This window comes from Macrobrachium nipponense, chromosome 20 (assembly GCF_015104395.2).
Source record: "Macrobrachium nipponense isolate FS-2020 chromosome 20, ASM1510439v2, whole genome shotgun sequence".
NCBI lineage: Eukaryota > Metazoa > Arthropoda > Malacostraca > Decapoda > Palaemonidae > Macrobrachium > Macrobrachium nipponense.
Genome location: NC_061089.1, coordinates 21192085 through 21214234, shown reverse-complemented (window position 1 = coordinate 21214234; position 22150 = coordinate 21192085). Strand labels below are relative to the sequence as shown.

At 36.2% G+C, this 22150-nt stretch overlaps 1 protein-coding gene and 1 long non-coding RNA gene across 3 annotated transcripts in view; one reads left to right on the top strand and one right to left on the bottom strand.

Annotated features, from left to right (window-relative positions):
• Positions 1-4418, bottom strand: part of LOC135222962 (paramyosin, long form-like) — a 120849-nt gene extending 116431 nt beyond the window's left edge. Inside the window, exon 1 of the mRNA XM_064261445.1 lies at positions 4121-4418. Coding sequence (XP_064117515.1) covers positions 4121-4237 — 117 coding nt within the window. The 5' untranslated portion in view covers positions 4238-4418. The remainder of the gene's footprint in view (positions 1-4120) is intronic.
• LOC135223007 (uncharacterized) overlaps positions 1-8143 on the top strand; it is a 101508-nt gene extending 93365 nt beyond the window's left edge. The window contains exons 4-5 of one of the 2 annotated variants that reach the window (XR_010316415.1): positions 7467-7753; positions 7900-8143. This is a non-coding gene — a long non-coding RNA (uncharacterized LOC135223007). The remainder of the gene's footprint in view (positions 1-7466; positions 7754-7899) is intronic. The other variant, XR_010316416.1, reaches the window with a different exon arrangement.
• The last annotated feature ends 14007 nt before the right edge of the window (positions 8144-22150 follow it).

Here is a 22150-nt window from a genome sequence, read left to right as displayed (position 1 = left end):
ACCCTTTGCCTCTCTGTAATCTCCCCTTCCTGTCACCGAATCCTTTACCGTCTGACACCTCTTCATGTTCTCGATTGATAATATTCATCAATCGTGGCAGTACGGTAATGCTTGATAGAAAATAGACTAGACAACTAGACAAGTTACAGATATATCAAGATTTCTTTTAGGATATTCCTTTAGCGTTGGAATTCTTTACTGAAAATGTTACAGCAGCTTAATTTTGTGTAGTACGATTGATTTGCTAAGTTTCTAACGGGTATTTTTAACCTTATTTCAAATGACAGATCTTATGATTTTGTGGTCGATTTTACCGCTGATTCAGGCTTCTAGTTTAGGTTGGTATTTTTCTTGTTTATGCAAAACATTACTTTCGCAGGATGTGCCTTACCAGTTTATGATCATTACTAACTTAAAATTCCTTTAAGCCCAAAATTACACCTGTGACTTTGGCAGAAATACAAAATTTAAGATTCTACTAATTCAAGATGATGCAACAGAAGTTTGTAACATCAAAGGAAGGCTGTGCTAAGGCTAGTTTTAATTTTACACGTTAAATGAACATCATGTATATATTTTATGATGTGCAAATCACTATCAGATTTTACAGTCCTGAGTTATTCTGACTGGAACATTTACTAGATGATTTGGTCTTCGGTTTTTTCTATGGTGACATGAAATCCTTAGCTGCACATGATTCCAATAAGAGTTATATCAGGGCCAATTAGTATTAAAATTAATAACACTGACTTGATGTGCAGAACTTTTCTACTTCTGTGACCTGTAAATTAAAGAAGTATAAACTTGGACTATTTGTAAGGCATCTTGAACTGAATGAAAAAGACTGATCCCATTTAGCAGTGCTGCTTACATTTCCTATTAACAGACTGCGAAATTTCGAAGGCTTAGCTACACCGAAATTTTGCAGTCTCTTATTAGAAAATATAAGCTTACACTTTTTAGACATCTCAGACTAAATGTGATAAATCTCCCATATTAAGCTTAGTCTCTCAAAGGTCCTAAATCTTCTTTAATTCTTAATCAGCATAATATAATCAAAACTTCTCGTAAGTTTCTGTAAGGTAAGGAGGGTTTAAGGCAAGGAACGGCTGCAACCAAACCCAAATTCGGATGGCGCCACCCTTTGCACAATTTTGGGCCTTCCAACCGCCTTCCCACCCAAGGCTGCCATGCCGCAACGCTTCTACCAAGAATACTCGAGTTATAATTTGATGGTGGATGGGCACCAGCTGCCTTCAGCCGCGCTGACGGCTGGTGCCAAGAGCGAGTAAATCAAAGACTAGGAAGTAAAACTTATGAAAGTTTTTAATTAGGAGACAGGAATTCCCGTTTTTTCTTTTTTTCGAGAGTTTTTCCCAGGTAATAGATTGCTGGGAGGGGAGATTTTTTTTTTTTTTTTCTTCTTCATTGCAGCCGAATTTCTTGTTCAAGACATGAAATATTTAACATTTTGGATAATAAATCATACCAAATGTATGTGATACGATACTTATCAATGAGCTTCCTGATGCAAGCGATCAACATAGTGGATGTTATAAGATCTGCGCCATGAGCTATATTTTAATAAAAGACTCTGAGGCAATGCAAAGAAAACGATGTTAACCAACTTTTTTGTGCATTTTCTCACGAATTCCTCTCAAGAGTTGAAACTTTCTGTTAAAGGAAATATTATTATATCAAATAATGGCGCAAAACCCCTCCTATTTATTTGACCTTCACAATCACTTTATAACATAAAGTGATTGTAAACCGGGCATAAAAGTTATTTGAATAGGTTTTGGACGCGTTGAATACCCGCAGCCGTCAGCATTCACCGGTAACTTTTACTAGCCTGAAAGTTTATGAGAAACTTTTCGTACTTTGAAAAAGAAGCAGAAATGTTTCATGATTTCTGCTCTTTCTAAGTGTTTTAAACTAAGAAGGAATTCATGCTGCGCATTTCTGAGGCTTCTTAGTGTAATTTTTGTCCTGTTGTATAGAAAAATACGCTGAGCGGTCTTTGCCAACAAGGTAGAAATAGTCCGAGGCACACGGTCTCTCTTAATACGAATATTAACTAAATCGCTTGTTTAGGGGCATTCTGTTGCTTTCATATAGAATAAGATATTTATCTGTCCATTATTATTATTATTATTATTATTATTATTATTATTATTATTATTATTATTATTATTATTATTATTATTATTGCAATTTTATATCCATCATAAATTCATGAAGCTATTGATTTACTTTCTTACATAGGTACTCTGTTTTTATTTGTAAATATCGTTATATGCAAAAACGTCATGTCGCTCTAATGTTATCTTTGATGACATACAAAGACCAATCGCGCACTGACAAATACAGGCTTTCTAAAGATCCTCATTATATAGTTGTTTGTAGATGTTGGTATAAAAGTATTAAATTCTTTACCTTTCAAAGGCCCCTGCGTCATTAAAACCTAGAGAATTCTATACTCTTATATTAATGTACTTCAAGAAATTATATAAGAAGGGTCTGATAATCCTCTGCATTATCCTCAGAATCATTGCCACTTGCTAAAATGTTACAGGTCTTTTTTCTCCGGTATCACCTTAAAGTCCTAATGGAAATATCAGAGCGATTACATTTACGTACGTCCAAACAATTCACTGGAATTGATACAAATACGAATGGAGACAAAACCTGTCAGCAGTTATCCTAGTATAATATATTTTTCTGCTCTAATTAGATTGTTTTTCCCAATATCATTAATATCAGAAAGAAAAGTAAAGACGACTCAGATATAATAATAATAATAATAATAATAATAATAATAATAATAATAATAATAATAATAATAATAATAATAATAATAATAATAATAACTCAAGGATGGTCATCTCCGGTGAACTGTAAGCGTTACTTAATGTTCTTCGCATCGTATATTCGGCCCTGAGCCACAACCCCTTTCATTTTTTAGTTTTACCTCCATTAATACTCTCTGTCATCCATCTTACTTTCCACTATGTCCTTACAATCGTTTCAAGAGTATTTTCAGCGCGGAATGGCCTCGTGGTTCCCAGCTTTTGCCCATCAATCTAAATTTTATATTCTAAACCAATATGCAGTCCATTTACGCGAAGGATGAAGTTGAAAGCCTCGCGTCACTGGCCCTTCTTAATCCCTTAAAGGATGATATCCTGAGTCTCACGTTTGACAGGTAGCCAATGAGGGAATAATTATAGAAATATGAAATTCTGTGATCACATATTTTATGCTTTAGAATTACTGGACCAATAACTGAAACAGCACTGATACATGGTGGTAAAAGTTCTTTTTTAAAAGAAATAACCATTGTTCCTTTAATTTGTTGTCTGCAAAATCTCCAAGGTAGTATTTCATGAATATTATGGCATGATTTGTTCGTAAAATAGGCTTTGTACGCGAGTAACTTGTTAGATTTCTAAATTGAATTTATTTTACTACCGGGGATAATTTATACTTATTTATTTCTAAACATACTGATTATAATGTAACGCAAGTAAAGGTGAACAAACCGTACTATATATTCGTCATGGAACATGGATCCGAAAGACTAAAATTGTTCTGTGTCAGCCAGAACAAAGGATACTGGCCAAGATTCTCGTCAGAAGATTGTATTAAATTAAACTATGTCGACCAGAGATATAATATTTCTTTTAATTTTAATGACTCATTTTGAGTTTTCCAAAATTATGATATTTGGAAGAACAAAAACAGTAAAAATAGATTCAAATCTAAAGTTAGCCCTTTAGAGAATATTGCTGGTTCTTAGACTAATTTAAATAGAAACATTACAAATGTTGAACATTATCCACTCAAGAGTCAATTAAGTACAATAAAATGTTACTTAGAGGGATTAGGGATTCTATCATAATTAACTGAAGTTATGCAGACATATTTCCTATTAAATAATATCCTAAAGGTTGCGAAACCTACTTTACTAGAAATTACAAGAACACTCAACCAAAGACATAAAGACCATCATCGGAATATTGATCTCTTCCTAGTTGGTAAACCCTCATAAACATATTTTTCCGCTCATCTCAAGAAACGGATTTTCCCCTCCACTTCCAGGATGTTTACTGTTACTCACCTCGAGGGCAGACGACTGGGCATACAGAGTCTGGGTGGTGGTGTTGATTTCTGGGGAGGTCTTGTTCCCCGCCCTGTAGGAGGTCTTGGTGATTTGGACGGTCGAGTGAGCAGGCATCCTGGCGGTTAAAGGTCAAAGCAGTGTCACCTAATCGGATAAATCACTAGGGGACACTTCGATCACACCTGTCAAGAGGGTCGTCGAGGGAGAGAGAGATTCGCGGAGATGTGCGCAAGCCTCGGAGGCGGGAAGTGCACTGGAGGGCCGTCGTTTGGGCACTGGGCTGCTTTTCAGGGCATAACTGGCACCCTTGGGTGGAGGTGGTTGATGGAGGTGGGCGAAAAAAGGTAGGTTGTGCCTCGGGTATGCTTCGGGATCAGTGATGGGATCAGGGTGGGTGGCGTAAGGAGGGAAAAAGTAGGGTGGGGCATGGTGGGGTGAAGGGAAGTTCCGCCACCTGCTGCCCAGCTTCCTACTATTCCCACCCACGCCTCTGATTGGTTCGAGTCCCGCTTTTTCCGTCAGCTGATATGATTCAGGAATTTATCTTGGTAACGGGGCGCTTGCACAAAACAGAGGAACCGAATTTAATGGGGGTTTCTCGAAGGCTCCCAAAAGCAGTAGGGTTTGTTTAACTAAAACTTATTCAGGATATACATATGTATATATTTTTATATGTATATATTTTATATGTGTATACATAGAAACACACATATAATGTGCGTTTTGTGTGTAAGTAGTAGAAGATCTATGCACAGAGGGTTCATCCTTGATTCAGCCGTTGAAGGATGAATGTAACAGACTATTGTCTTAGGTTTTCCGTAGTGAACGGCTTTCCAAGGTATTTTCTTTATTGGACTGTTTTATAAAACAAAACACTAAAATCAAGCGAGCTTCCTGACTCGTGGTTTGAGGAGAGGGAGATACTCATAATCATTAATGATATTTTTCCTTTTTCCCTTAATTACCGTTCTAAAATATAGTAGCTACCTCCAAATTTCCGATAATTTTCCAGCCTCTGTTAGCTTTAAAGAGATAAGCATGTTGATTACTGCATGGTGACTTATTAATTCACACAGACCTAACACTCCGTAATTTTTCTAATTAGCATTGCAGGTCTATTGCTATGGATTATTTCTTTGTATGAGGTACAATATTATTTGAAGACACCTGTAATAATTATACACTAAATACTCATTTTCTTAAAAAACATTTAACTCAACTTGTGATTAGAGTCTCAGTACTTGTTTTTACATTGACTTTTGACTGTATAATAAGCTTTTCTTATTATATAATCTCCCTGCATTCCGTACATCCTGCAAACTAGTAATAAGACTCATCTAGCCTAAACAAAATTCAGTTAAATGCACATGGTATTGATACTGCTCTCGCCGCAGATCACAAATGGTAGCACCCCTTCTGCGATTTTATATAGCGTATGCAAAGTAAATCAACCATCTGCGTGAAGTCATTTAATTTGTACATGTTTCACTAACGTACTTCAAGTAATTTCTAATATACTTGAAGTGTAGAAAATAATCTTAAGAACTCTCCAGATTGAGGTCGGTATGAATGGTTTTTTAATGTGCCTCTAGGTTTGTTATTTTAATGTCAGTCAAACAATACGTCGAACTCAAATTATGTTTCCTACTAATGTCTCCAGTTGAGGAATATGCGAGCTATCAATGCTTGTAAGAGGAGTTCTTCCCGAATGAGACGACCTAAACGCCGGTGATTAACGTTTTTTATATGCCTCGCTCCAGTTTGCTGGGGACGAGCGTTTTATGGCCTTTGCCTATCGCTGGCAATCTTAGTTTCTTGAGAGACTTCGTGATTCAGGTCTGCGTGCGAATGGTCTCAAAAGTTGGAGCGCCTTTCTGCCCTCCCCTGCCGAATCTCTTCTTGTGCAAATGCAGCCCAAGAAGAAGACTTGTGCTATGGGTATGTTCGACTAAATCATTTGTTTCTTTTGACCTGGGCAATTAATCAGGCTTCTGATACTTTTTCGACTGTTATGGTTGGCAGCTGAGGTGCGCCTTTATTCACACCTTATCTTTGTTTAGGAATGAAAAGATACCGCGTTGCTTATGACGAATCTTTAATAACAAAGCTAGGACATTAATAGGGTTCAGGACATCATATGATTTTTATGAAAATAGAGAGAAAAAGGGAAACTTAACAACAAACTAATAACACTTTCAAATTTGTGATTCAGAAAGCAACTGAATTAAAGGATATATGTGCCGACTAAGTAAACAACATGGACGCATAATTAATGGAACAGACCTAAAAGTATTTCATCACGTTGTCGACATTTCCTCAGACTATTAAATCTATGGATCAGCGGCCTGGCGTCTCACTCAAAGGAATTTCCCTCTCAATGTTGAAGATTGGCGCAATGCCATCTTACCTCTCTGTGGCGCCCAGACACTGGCGATTTCTGGAAATTGTCTCATCGCGATAACTCAAAAGCTTTGATTTTTCTAATTATTCAGTTGGCGCTGTTTCTCTGTTCATGCATGATTAAACAAAGTCAAGGGTTTGACCAGTCACTGATGGGAAACTAGAACGAATTTCGTTACCAATTTATCATCAAAATTAGCATTGTTTGGTTGCAATCTTGTTTAAGACAAGTTCAGTTCAGAAAGAAAATATTCAGAGTAGCTTTACTTTGATTGTTTTTAATAACCTTAAATGGAGATTAGGAGGGAATATCACAGACCCATCTGTAATACACGAAGGAGATTACCATTTCAAGTTCTTTTTAAAAGAAAAATGAGTGCTATGTAGTTATTTAAAACTGATGAACCGGTGTTTGAGTGCAAATTTAAACGATTAAAGTGTGGTTTGAAACTTCTGTATAAATCTATATTTGTGACCATGATTGTATCTGTATAATGGTGCTAATATATATATATATATATATATATATATATATATATATATATATATATATATATATATATATGCACATATATATAAATATATATCTATACATACATATATATATATAATATAAATATATATATATATATATAATATATTATGTATATAGTATCATATATATATATATATATATACTATATATATATATATCATATATATATATATATATATATATATATCATATAATATAATTATATATATATAATATAATTATATTAATATATATATATATATATATAATATTTATATTATATATACACCATTATAATTATGTATAGATACTTCTATTATATCTATATATATGTTAAATATATATTTATTATAATATATATAATATATAATATATATATATCTTAAAAGGCACAGTAGTGAATTGTTAATCTCAGCTCTTTCCGGTTAGAGACAAGTGCTGGATTCCTCAAACATGCTGAAATGAAAAACAGCCAGGAAAGATGACCAATGCACTTTGAGGTCGGTGATGCCTCGGAAACCACATGCCTTGGACATGGAGCACTCGTGTTTGCTGGGTGCCACACAGGGCGTGTCTGCGTGTGTTCATAGCGAACGATATATGACTTTGGTTATGGAAAATAAGTGTTAAGAGAGAGCACTCATTGATTACTTGTGACAGCGTGCGGAATATGCCTGGAAGAGGTGTTGAGAGGGGTTGCAGACCCAACGAATAAGGTAATGTTAGAAAGAACTTTGAAAAAGTTAACCTTTGATGTAATAATTATTGGGTCTGGAGAAAGTGAAGTGTGGTACAGTACACATTCTTTTTGATTAACTCTCATGGGTAAAGTGGTGTAATAATTGTGGTCTCTTTATTTCAGATGGGTTCAAAGTCCCCATATAGGAAAATGGAATCTCGAAGACTTTAATGACTTATTAAAATGTTGTGGTTAGTCAGACATAATGAGATTAAAGGGGGTACTTACTAAAAAATGATTGGGAGAGGAAAACGATAGTTTAACGGTTTTTTGGGTCAGAGTTAATTCATTTTATTCCATTTTTATTAATTGATTTTGTTCCATTGTAATGTTTGCTAATTTGGGAAATAAAAAGTATATTTTTGTATCTACGGGGATTCATTTGCCTAGCTTGCATTTTCAGCTAACGCCCAGAGAGATTCTGCAGTGGACAAGGGTAGGTGTAGTGCCTGTTAGCAGTTTGTTTCATTTTGTTTAAACGAGTATCATTTGGTCCTAAAAACTCGTTTAATATATATGTAAATGTATGTACTATATATATATATATATATATATATATATATATATATATATATATATATATATATATATATAAAACCCTTTTATTGCCGATTGGAGGTAAAGTCCTGTATATACAAGGGAAGACTTAGAGAAGGCATTAACATGTAGATATATAATATATATATATATATATATATATATATATATATATATATATACCTGTGTGTGTGTGTGTGTGTGTGTGGTTCCATAGGATGCGTTTCTTATTCTCAGTAAGAAAATGAAATGAAACTTGTTTCGAAAACAGTTATTAAAGTTTATGAAACTGGGCATTTATTAATAATTTTTAAAAAATCTTACGCCATAAAACCTGCTTATAGGAAAGAATCTGCATAAAATCTATTTTAGAAAATTTCAGCCTACAAATAACCAAAGACAGCGAGACTGTAAGCCGAGTGAGAATTCGCGCATCAGATAACCACGACGGTAAGAGGAGACTGAGAAAAAGTCATGCCACATAGTGACCTTGGACGCTACACAGTATGGAATTTGGATCTAAAATTAGATGTATGGGTCAGAGCCAAAGTAACGCTAGTGCAGTTGAGATTAACACCCAAAGAGCCCTCGCAAATTGTCCTTCGGGATTCTAAATATTTTCCAAGGTATCTGCTCGGTGCGGTGTCTATGATCTCATCTAGTTCACTCGAAATTTTCGTTAACTTAAATCTGGCTGTTCGCAAAATCTAGCCAGCTTTGAACTTGTTATACAAGCAACAGAAGGCTTATCAGTCGTTATCCCCTTAAAGTTTTAGTTATTTATCAATTAGTTAGTTTTAAAGGATTGCTAAGTGCTGATCTACTGAATTTTCAGTTCCCCGTCCTTCAAATAGCTCTCAACCTCTTCCATTTCAGAGAAGGACTGTTAATGTTGGTCACTGGACGAATGAATGCTATAGCTTTAAGTAATGCAGACTTGTTATGTAAATTCCTTTCAGGGCGATTTAATTCTTTAATATTAGCGTACCGCCTTCATAGGTGTTTAGTGTTTGCCACTCGCGTAGCATTTCTGTTGCAGCGTTGTAAGATATGAAAAAATGAGTTGCTAAATGATCATAAAAATAATCTGAGGACATCATATCTTGCATGAGAAAGCCAGAGTAAACCAACCATTAAGTATCCGTTGATTGTAATTTTGTCATATTACCATCCGTGTATAAAGAATAGATTGGGTTGACAACATTTTCCGGGACAAATCGTTATCATTACGCGCATGACAGATGGGAGCGCGAGCACCTGGGCCAGACCGTAATGAATCGTGGCATGACAGCCATAACAAATGACAGCTTGATGGCCACTTAATAGCTCGAGAGAGCCGCTCGGCTAATGGGAGCGGACGCTGTTATTTTGTTGGTATGCAAAGACGATGAGTAGCGGAACTGCAACATTGACGAAATTGTGGAGAAGAAAGTCGAGTGGGTGGGTGGGTAGGTGGGTGGGTATTAGGGCAGCAGGTGAGGGGAGCTATGATCTGAGGGGGGATGGGTGCCTGAGGGTGCGAAAGGAGAAGGTGGCAAGTCGGCGGGCGCGAGTGCCAGGGGCTTCCATGACCATATATGGTTCTACTTCCTCTCCCAAAAAGAAAGACTAGAAGACAGCAGCAAAGAGTTACGTTTTGCAGCTCCCATACCCTCTCTCCCTCCTCCCCCTTCCCTCCACCCACCGCACAAGTACCACGTCATCACTTTTTGATCGGAGACGGCGACGGTGAAGCTGATGGTGATGATGATGCAGTGGTGGTGGTGGTGGTGGTAACGGTACCAACTTCAGCTAACTCAAAGGCTTTTGATGGCGATAGCGGTGGTGCGGCGCATGAAACTTTACGGTCCCTGTCTTGTTCCCAAATTGGACATGAACTGGTTTATTCGGCACCCGTGCGTGAGGAATGCTTCTGTACAGTGAAAGGGGGTGAATTTTGGGAGAATTGTGTGCCCTCGTTGTCGAATAGAAAAATGGGGGTCACCGAGAGAGTCAGAGCATTGAAAAGGGGGCGGAAGGAAAGAGAATGGATGATAACTGCAGCTAATGAAAGGATGACAAAGGGAACAGAAAAGTATCCGACACAGATAAAGGCAGGGAAATGGTATGTGTGTTTGAGAGAGAGAGAGAGAGAGAGAGAGAGAGAGAGAGAGAGAGAGAGAGAGAGAGAAGGGGGCGAAGGTTGGAGGGGAGAGAGGTAGAGAACACTGACAGTTAAGGGTTACAAGTTATGCTTAAAAAAGTTGTTGACTCAAACTGTTATATCTGTCAAGGAAACTTTCTATAAAGCCAATAAGCTGTAAGCACCATTTGCCCTCAGTCTCTTGGTATTGTTAGTGAAGGACACAGCGAATAATATTATTTATCTTATTATGACTCAATAGTTGTTGAGCAAGTATTTCATATATGTTGTATGACTATATATAAACAGCGCATTGAGCAGTGTGAATCAACTGATTATAAATATCGGGGGATTTCTCTAACGCAATTTGCTAAAGCCAAAATCACTGGTCATATGTCGTAACTTCACTCCGGATGCAACGGATAATAATTTATCACGTTCAACATCAGAGCTTTTTTTTTTTTTTTTTTTTTGCTTGCCATATTGTGTCCGAAATTGAAATTGACATTCTTCCAAGAACGAGATTTCCTCGATTTTACCGAAGCTAAGCATCTCAGGATGAAAACATTTATGATAAGTAAATATCTCATCGCCTACCATTAGTTCCATTTACCAGATGCATCCGTTGACTTATCTATATTTACTCTTTACGTCATGTGACCATAAACTTCTTGCTTTCCGGCCACTTCAGCACTTCATCCTTTTAGTCTCCTTTACTATTTGGGTATCTGGGTATTTGTTTGCAAGGACTCTGCGCACCCACGGTATGGGAGGATTATCGAATAGTATCCCCAGACAGATCTCGCTTCTTAACAGAACAAACAACGGAAAATCTTTCTCGCACAACAAAGAATAGTTGACTCTTACACTCGGGCTTTATTCTTAGCTACGAATTCGTGTACTGTAGACCCTTTAGGACACATTCTAAAATCAGAATTCTGTATAAATAAAGTAATTTTTATGTTATTTTTCTTTAATGGTGAACTCGACGATTTCAGGATCTTCTGAGCGTATGTCTATCCAGTTTTCAGTTCAAGTTTTTACAGTACTCACCATACAAGACAGATTGATAAATAAAAAGGCTCCTTTTATTTCGTTTTCCACCAAAATAAATATACGCAACGGCCCAGCATAATAGCTTGTTGCGACCCTAACCTTGAAAAAGAGGAGAAAAGCTTGAAACCAGCTCTCACAGACAGATCAAGTTGGAAAAGGATTGTTGATGTTCGCCCCCGGCTGCGTTCAGTGAGGTAAGCAACCCCGCCACGCAATCATCTCTGAAAGGCCTCGGGGTGAGAACCAACGCTCACAGATGTTGGTTTACATTTCCACCTGGCGATGACGGGACTTTTATAATCACTGTCGGGTAACGCGATGTTGACTGATCTACAGGAGTCTTTCCCTGCTACTGACGGGAAATGTTGAAACAGATCACCTTCGCATTATTTATTATATTGCATATCCACAGGTGTTACAATGCATGGATTTTTAAGACTATTATATATATATGTATATATATATATATATATATATATATATATATATATATATATATGTGTGTGTGTGTGTGTGTGTGTATGTATGTATGTATGAATGTATATAATAAAGGAACCCATAAAATCGTCTAAAGGTACAAATTAATGCATTACCTTTCTATCTTAAGGCGTTTTTATGGGCTACTTTTATTGGAAGAAATTCTGCTTTAACAGAAAATATTTCGTAGTCACACACACACGTACGCATATATATATATATATATATATATATATATATATATATATATATATATTACATGTATGTATGTATGTGTGTGTGCGTGTGTATGTATAAATTTTTTCAACATTAAGTTTTCCCCCAATCAGAGTGGGGAAATGAGGAAATAATACAATGATCAAAACCTCACACATGCCTTAATAATGAATTCTCAATGAACTCTCTGTACGGAAAACAAACGCAGTACTAGCCACTATTATTTTTAATCCCTGAATTGGCCTCTTTATACACAAAGACGGATTAACAGCAGTGCGTCAAAACCCTAATTTCACAATGCAATATTCACCTCTCTTTTTTTTTGTGCAAACTCTTGCTTCTCTGATATTACGGATTTCCTTGCTAATACCTCTTCTGCTCCATCTATCCAACACTTCTCATTTCTTCCACTCCTCGTACTTCTTAACACCTAATTACAACTATATCATCCTCACTTTCTTCTCATCTCGGAATACTCTAATCCATTCTTTCACCTAAATTAACCTTCTGGATATTTCTTTATATCTCTATATCCACTTCAATTCTTGTTGCCATATATTTCGTAAGCAGTGCATCTTTCCTGTGCATTCAACATTCACAAATCACTTCCAGCTAAAAAAGTTGACTTAATAATCCCTCGGCACATTCCAACCTTGGCTCCCATAGATAGCGCAATTCTATTCTTATTCTTGTGCACACCCCCTACTACCTTTATTGCATTTTCTATTCTGTGACTCTTCTCTTCTCTCGCCTTATTATCTGTTGCATTTATTCCCAATTGCCTATATAATTCACCTACTTCCGGGCTTCCATCATATGAACGCTCAGTACACCATCTTCTGTTCTCCTAGCCTTACGCATGCTCACATGTACTTGAACATTTTTAGTTTTGTAAACAATTTCAAAAGTTTTTTTATTTGCAGTTTCTCTTTACTATCACTAATCTACGAGAGAGATAACTTGGACTTCACCATCCTATAACATCTTCTCAAACCCCAAGAATATTTTAAAGGCTAGTGGCAATTTTTTATTTCATGCATCTTTGTTAATTAAAGGATGGAATATTTCATAATGAAATAGGGTATCTAATATGAGTTCTATCTGGCTAAAGTACTATGCTTGAATGCCATAAGTATTTCCTGAGATTAAAAGTAAAAATGGAAGTTAGACAAAAATCTTGTTTTGTGCAGTCCCTAAAAGTCTAGAAAATATTCCTACGTGTCAATCCCTCAGACTATGACACCCTAAAAGGGATATTGCCTACATTATGCCTTGTGAATACTATCCGTCCCCGTCAGTCGGTTTCCACAGCACTGTCCGACTTCTTTAACTTTCCTTTGCTCTGTTTTTTTTATGGATGGAGGCTAAAGCAAGGAATTCCGTCCAGAATATCAACAATCGTTAAACTATTAGGAAGGCTGGCTCAGTGAATATCAACATCGCGTGGTCATTAATTGATTGATACTGAACCTCACGAGCGAGAGATCCAATTTCCTTCTGTTGATTTAAGCAAGGAATTGTATACCTGAGGGTTTTTCGAAGGTGGGGCGCCAAAGCCAGGTGTGAGAAGGGTATGAGGCTGCCATCCTCATCTTTAAAAAAATACTCGCCGATGACAGGAAGATTAATAACCTCTGGAGTCATCACTTCGAATATAATGAGCACGAAAACGGAACCTTGGCATTCCTCAACATTCTTTACATCTAGAGAGGATTCGCGCACGCAGCATCGCTTACCAAAATGCTTCCTTTCAAGTTATCCTTATCTCCTTTCAAGTTATCCTTATCTCCTGGCGCGTTTATCACCTTCATTTTGAGCATTTTGAGTGAGATCCATTTTGTTGTATCTCAGGGAGTAGGAGTTTACGTGTGCCAATATGGATTCCAACATCAAAACCGTCGCAGATATATGTGTCACTTTTCCCCATCGAAGGGAGATATCAACTCCATTTACGTCCCGTCGCCTGTCAAAGAGAACCACTTTTGAGGTAATAACAGAGACTGTTTACCTTTGCCCTAAAGTGGGTGTTTACCTTTGGGATTTGCAGAAATCTCTCTCTCTCTCTCTCTCTCTCTCTCTCTCTCTCTCTCTCTCTCTCTCTCTCTCTCTCTCTCTCTTCTGTGCATTAATATATTAGAAGTATTTCAATAAACTGGCGTACAGATTAGCTCGATTTTTTTCCTATTATTGGAGCCGATATATAGAAGAATTGGAAACTAGAAACGCCTCGATACAGGTTGATATATTTCGCTTCTGAGAGAACCGTAAATATTGGAAATTTTTCTTTTTTCTTTAATGAACTCACTGAGGCCACGGGAACGTCAGTAAACAACCTGAACGTTATAAACTTCTTGAGCCCAAAATATACTGTCAGTAGAGAGGTTGGAAATGGCAGAGTGGCTGCGTGTATACATTGCTCACACATACATACACACACACACACACACACACACACACACACATATATATATATATATATATATATTATATATATACTATATATATATATATATATATATTAAGAGAGAGAGAGAGAGAGAGAGAGAGAGAGACGAGAGAGAGAGAGAGAGAGAGAGAGAGAGAGAGAGAGATTTCCATAAAAAATCAAAAATGTATACCAATGAGAGTTTGATGGACAAGAGTTATAAAAGGGAAAACTAAAAATGGAGTGTCGATGAAGAAGATTATTATTTATAGAATACTGCAAAGAAATATACATATGAACAATTTCCACCTACCTTTTCGAAATGTTTCATGTCCCAAAGGAATGACTGTAAAATAGTAATGAAAAGAATAACGGCGAGATACCGGACAAAATAATTACCATAACCTAGACAAGGCAATCATTACAGCATTAACCAGTTTTTATTCGTTCTTCCAATATAAGTATGTATGTATTAAAACATATGTAAAAAATATATATATATTAAAACCAGCAGTTCCAATGACCCCATCCTAAAATAATACATATTTGAATTTTCCTTTAGGACGGCCTAAGGTACACAGGAGATTTCACGTGTATTAACAAACAGGAACTCTGCCAAGGCACTAATGAAGAAAGATAATCTATTACTCGTCCTTTATCCCACCGGGATATTCAATGGCACGAGAAGGCGAATTTATACTTAATCTGTTTCTCCTTGAGCCCAAGAAAAAAAATATTTGATCAAAAATATCACAAGTAAGAGTATTAGTAGCTTTTGTTGTCGCGCGTCCTTTTGTAGGGTTGTTGATGATGTTCAATGAATTTGAGGAATGGAAGGAAACTGGGGACTTGATGGAAATAGCGAAGGAAATTTTTGTCATCGTCCCCATCAACAACCGAATTATATAGAAAAAGGAAGAAGCGTCTTTAAGCCTACATTACTCTAACGTGAATATCATCGCAAATAAAAGGAACAACTATAATGCAGACATGGAGGTTCACAGCTCTTTAAACATATCAAATACTTATACAATTATGATGTATAACGACACACCAAGAGTACTAATGAAAAATCTTGCTAAAATTATATAAGCTTATAAATATGCAAAGTGTGTAATTAACATGAAGTCAGAGAGAGAGAGATAGAGAGGCGGGGACCAGGGTTGCAAATGTATACACAATCATAATTGAATAATTAACATCTCCGAAAACTAGCTCAACTTTTCCAGTTATTATTAGTACTCTATCGGAATTATTTGCGGAACAAAGTAATTTCCAAAGGTGCAAAATACCGAAAAGTGTGAATAAATCATGAAATTCAATTTCAAACATTAAAGCACCTAAAATGTTGCTAATTTCTAACTTTAATGTCTCTTTTTCATTCTCTCCTTTTGCTTTTTGCGATCCTTATCATCCCTTATTTTAATATTTTTGGAATTAAAGAATCCACTGAAGGTTGTATTGCCGATGAAAATTGCAAAAACAGACAGACCGACGGAATTGAATATTTATCATTGGACCCTGACAAATCTTCTGATTCATTGTATTATTGTGCTTTGGTTTTCTAGAGCTATTTGTAAACTTGATTTTACGTCCGATATATCATATATAGGATGGTTTCGTGTTATTTCAGCAGGAGTGCGCTTGGTGCTTCCTTCTTTTATTTGCATTGTAGCCTGAATACATATACATACATACATACATGCATAAATACACACACATATATATATATATAGAATATATATATATATATATATATATATATATATATATATATACACATATATGACATTTGTCTGCCTTACCTTTCCAAGAGCTGACGCTTGTCTATTTTAAGTTTGAATATCGGACTTTCTTGTGCTATCGACCTTTTTCTGGAAGGTCCAGCTTCTACCACCAGCCTCTGACTTATTATCACTCTTCACCATCTCTTCCTCTCTCTCTCTCTCTCTCTCTCTCTCTCGCCTCTCTCTCTCTCTCTCTCTCTCTCTCTCTCTCTCTCTATGTACAATTATTGCCACCACTGGATCCCTGGCTCCCACTTCGTGACAGGAGTTCCATCTTTGATCTTTCCCCTCTGAAGTGGATGGATAAATGATGTATCGAACTTTTCTGCAGATTTACCAAGCTGTTTTTCTTATATTAGGAAAAATATAACTCTTCTTTTTAATCTGGTTAAATGTACATTACCGTATTTCTCTGATCATCTGTAACCGTAATAGAGTGGTTGTTTGATCATATTCATCTGTGTTTGTGAAATATGTTTGCGTAAAAAAAACATTTGGTTTATTTTTTAAATACAACTCAGGATTTCCAACTCCTTCGATATTGGTATAGCTTCTTCATAAATGAGTTTAACTGTAATATATATATATATATATATATATATATATATATATATATATATATATATATATATATGTGTGTGTGTGTGTGTGTGTGTGTGTGTCTGTGTGTGCTGTGTGTGTTGTGTGTGTGTGTGTGTGTGTATGTAAATTTAAAAGCCCTCAGAGACTAGCAGTACTTGAGCTTTTACATGACATTCTTTCCGTGTACCTTCACGTGGATAGACGCAAACCTTTGTGTACGTAAAAACAAGCTGAATTCCTTTCCAAAAATAATTTCGATGCTTTACCAGGTGGGTCCTTATATTATGGATGAGAAACGACTATCGGATCGATAAAAAAAAACAACTTATTAAGGTATTTTTCAGTTTTTTATAATACATCAAAGAGACAAGTTATTAATTTGAAGAGTGTTTGCAAGTTTGAGATATTTTTGAAAATTCTTTAGTTATCTGAACTTTTTTTCACTTTTGGTTTATGCTGTTGATTCTAAGGCATTCGGTTATGAGATGAGATTTAACTCTAATAACTCTGATTAATGGAGTTTTGTATCTATACAAAGAGAATACGAGCAATTTACGAAATGGCCTGTTGCTGATGAGTCTTTTGAATTTTTAAAACTCTCTCTTGATTGAATTGCCTATGTATCAGAGGCTATTTGTGCCTTCTGCACCAACGTTAGGACAGAGAACGACAACAGATCCAATAAGCAATTCCCTTACCCATATTTTACTAGCTTTCGCATCTCTTGTTTATCTTGTGTATGGTATCTTGCGCGTTTTACCTCTCTTTGAGCAGAACGTTTGACATCTTATACCCCTTCCTTATGCCCAATCCATCAGAATAATATATCCTCTCTACCCCACGTCCTGGGCAATACCCACGTGCCCCCCACCTCACCACAAACTGTGGGGTTCATTTCCCTCCCTACCAATCCGTTTCCTCCCCGGAGTCGGCCTGATATACTAATAATAATCACCCCGACGCAGCCAGTAGGAAAATGAGTCGTGAAACCGACTTTATAGCCAGTTTCGAACGCTCACATTTTCTAGACAGGGCTGCAACGCTGGATTTAGAGAAACGACCCCGACGTGCTAGGAGTCAGTGTCACTTGCCCTGTAGGTAGTATTTGCATTGTACTATGTGTTTGAATGGAGGTGGCTAATGATCTCCTCTCTCTCTCTCTCTCTCTCTCTCTCTCTCTCTCTCTCTCTCTCTCTCTCTCTCTCTCTGTATGTGTGTGTGTGTGAATGTTAAAGCGGTCTTAATACGCAGGAAAACTCATCGCTCTGAGATAAATTTCGTGTACATGCTAAAACAAAAATAACAAAAAGTAATTAAACCCGTAAATGTGTTTTATAAATTAGGCATATCCTGGGGTTAAAATCATTGATTGCTTTTCGTATTTACAGACTCGATAAAAAAAATGAATCTCTCTGTATAAGAAAAATACGAAACCATCAGGAATAACTTCCATTCAACTATTAACTGTGCCCCTGATACGGAGTAAGCTTACATAGCTCCACCTATAGGTCCTATTTTTCTTCAAGAATTGTTTCTCCCGTTACAACTTCTTTGAATCAGTCATTTTACTAGGTGAAACAGGTATTTCTTGAATTACTGATTTTTACCTAAACAGTGGACTTTATTTGACAAAGTAAAATTCGGCATTTCTTGTAAGCAAACGCATATAATATAGTCACGTTAATTTTTTCTTAAGCATCACCCCTTCACTATCAAAAGCTTCACATTTTTAGAGGGACTCATGACTGATGGAGTCGTGGGGTCGCATTTTCTTATTAGATACTAATCCGAAATTTCCCCAGCGTAGACCACTACAGCTCGTACGTTCCCTTGTTGACCTGAGAGAAAACTGACAACCCAACAGCCAAACGATTTAGTCACTTCTTGAACCTTTTCATTTCAGTGAATATTGAACTATTTCCCTTCTCCCTTTCTTCTTAATATTCTTTGATCAGTTTCAGTTCTAGAGTCAGGTTTGATATCATCTTACGAGATGAATCTCTCTCTCTCTCTCTCTCTCTCTCTCTCTCTCTCTCTCTCTCTCTCTCTCTCTCTCTCTCTCTCTCTCTCTTACAGGAGCCGAGTTGGATCTTATTTGTTGTATTTGCCTCAGTATACTTATGGCAACAGTCTTCCGTTTCTTAGATAAAAGCCAGAATAAGAAATAAAACTTTCATCTCATTTTTCTCTTTATTTTTAGTTTCTCTTAACAAACATGGTGTAATATCCATGAAATTTGACACCATTGTCCACATACACCTACATTCATGGCAATGCACTAGAGATCTAAATGGGAACTGCCCGGTACTCTTTAGAAAATAAATTATTGTTTTAATCCCAATAGACTAGCAAACAACAATGAGAATTGAATGTAATCTTGACGAAGATTGTCATGTTAGTTCACACAATTTTTACTAAACTCTTTGTTTTTTTTGTATTATCTTATTTTTCACGGTAAATGTCTGTAGCTGATATAATTAAAACTAATCGTGATTGGCGGGAGCTCATGCTATCCGTTACCAACCAGGTGTTACTCATCATATGCACTGGCCTATAAAAAGCAAGGCAGAATGTTCAATTATATCAACTGCGGATATTTACTGTCAACACACACGCACACACACACACACACACACAAATCTATAACTTTACAAAGGAGCATCCAGATATTGGCCTAAATTTATTTTTCTCCTCTCTATATATGTGCGTCGAAAAGTGCTTCTTGTTTGAGAGTTACTTGATGGTCATTTTTTAGTTTGGTTCATTTTTGAACTACAAATTTTTTTACATTGATAGAAAAACATTCTACGCGATATTATCCATTTTAGGGAAAACTGATTGGTACTGAAATAAATAAGCGTCAAAGATGGGAATGAGACAATAAACGATTACTTCCTTGTTTTACTTCAGACTTCAAGGAAAATAAATCAAAAGGAAAAATAGCATGGATAAAGACGCAAACTTTAGTGAATCATAGATGAGTCCTTGCTGTATGAGTAGATGCCCTCTGGAAAAATTTTAAAAAAAAAAGAATAGCAACACATTCTTAAGATTATTCCCTGAAAATATAAATGATTCAGGTGTTTTCGTGTCTTCATAAACGCCGAGTTTCTTAAGTAGCTTTACTGAGCAATATCTCCAGATTCCCACGCAAGTTTTGACGCCTTCATCTGCCTACTTGGATACGAGCCCCTATTTTAGCGACCTTATATCATACCTGGAAGTTACTCCTGTGATGTAAACATTAAAATTGGTGTTTTCTAATCATAAATACTGAGTCAGAAGGGACGGTTCTCCTCACTCCATCCAGCTAAATGTAAACAGAAAGTTCTCTCGTGACTCATTCCCCTGGTTTTGGCGAAGCTGTGTCAGCCTCTTCCGCTCTTAACGTAAAAATTCGTCTTCGGTGTTGTTTCTGCTATTTCTGGAAAACTTCATTATTTCATTAAGCCGACTGCATTTATTATTGCTTATTGGGACACTCCATCTAAGTCTATTGGTATTTTAACAACCTCAGTCAATGACTGTCTATGAAATGCTATTTCACTCCTGAAATTCTGAAACTAATTTTGTTTAGGATTTGGCTTGATTTCGTAAATGGAAACATGCAATACTTATTAAATTGGTGTATAATGAGATTCCGTGAAACTGCACGTCTCGCTAATAGACAGATACCTATATGGCAACGTGTCTCTCCCATCTAGGAGTGAAGTGCCAATTTTCGTGAGTGAGACATTTGCAAAAATACCCATATTTTTAGTCACCTCTCCAGACCCCATCTCCACTCCACGAATCTCGTTGTGATATAAAGGCAAAGCCAAGTTTTCCTCAGACAACAGGAATGCTGAAAATGTTTGTGTAGCCTTTCCTTGACAAGCTAATAGCTGGGAAAGGTGGGCCACAACTGTTTTCCTGCTTTTAGTGTTTTTTATCATTATTATTATTATTTCCTGCTGTCCATGACTATAAAATGCTATCACACTTGAAAGTGCCGTAGGCATTAACCTAAGAGATTTTATAATTGTCTTTTCAGAGGTTAACTCTCTCGCATACATAAGTCATCTTCATGCAAATGCCATATATGAAATACTTCCACTAAGGAGAGAGAAAGAGAGAAAGACCTAATATAGTCTTATTAATTTATGTCCCAGACACCCGCCGGTGTTTTTGGTACATTTTCTCAACATTTCTATTAATTGACCGGGTCACAATCCTAAGGATTCTGCTCTTTAATGATAATATATTGGCAAAAGTGTTCCTGTAAAAGAGAATAACACATTAACTTTCTTTAAATTGACATAGACGTCAAACATTTAACAGGTCTCAACAAACGATTAGAAATTTTTCAGGTGAATTCGTTTATGGCCATAGCGCCATTGCGATCTTATGATGCAAAGGACCCTCTCTTGATTCCTTCCTGTTGTGCTGGAAATTATTTCTTGCTTAACCTCTATAGAGGCATCTCCTCTCAGCCGAAAAACTCAAAAAATTGCATCCCACAAATTCAAGAATTCCAAAATTGCGCGATAGTAACACCACCTTGAAACAATCAAAAGGGAACATGACTTGCTAAGCAACGAAAAAGTTTGGCTAAATATTCGCCATTGGCTAATGTTAATCATTTTATCTTGAAGGCAGACAAAGGGCTCTACAGTAGACGGAGATCTTCATACAGAAAACTGTACAAATAAAAAAAAAAAAATTAAATCACCGCCAAAAACAGCATATGTATGATTCCTTGTACATTATATTGTTTTATCTAAATAATATAACATCAATAAGCAAACTACCGACTGTTATAGGATAGAGAAAAGTTAATGGATTGTCAGAGCTTTATTTTATCATTCGTCTGATTTTTTTTTTTAATGTCCTGACCCTCTTTGCTTCTAAGTGGTTTTGAGAAAAAAGTATTTAAAAAATTTGAAATTTTACAGATTTTATTGTTTATTACCACTTGAAGGACATTTTTATTCGCTATAAAATTACATATAGGTATCAGGAAAAAATTCAATTGTGGCGCTTTGATACAAAATATTAAGTATAAGGCATTTCATGGTGTAATCAAACAGAATATTCTATTTTTCCAGATACCTCAGTTTACTAATACATATAATATTTATTCTTAAAGATTTGATCTGTTGTTTTCATCGGAAATAAACAATACACAGTGAA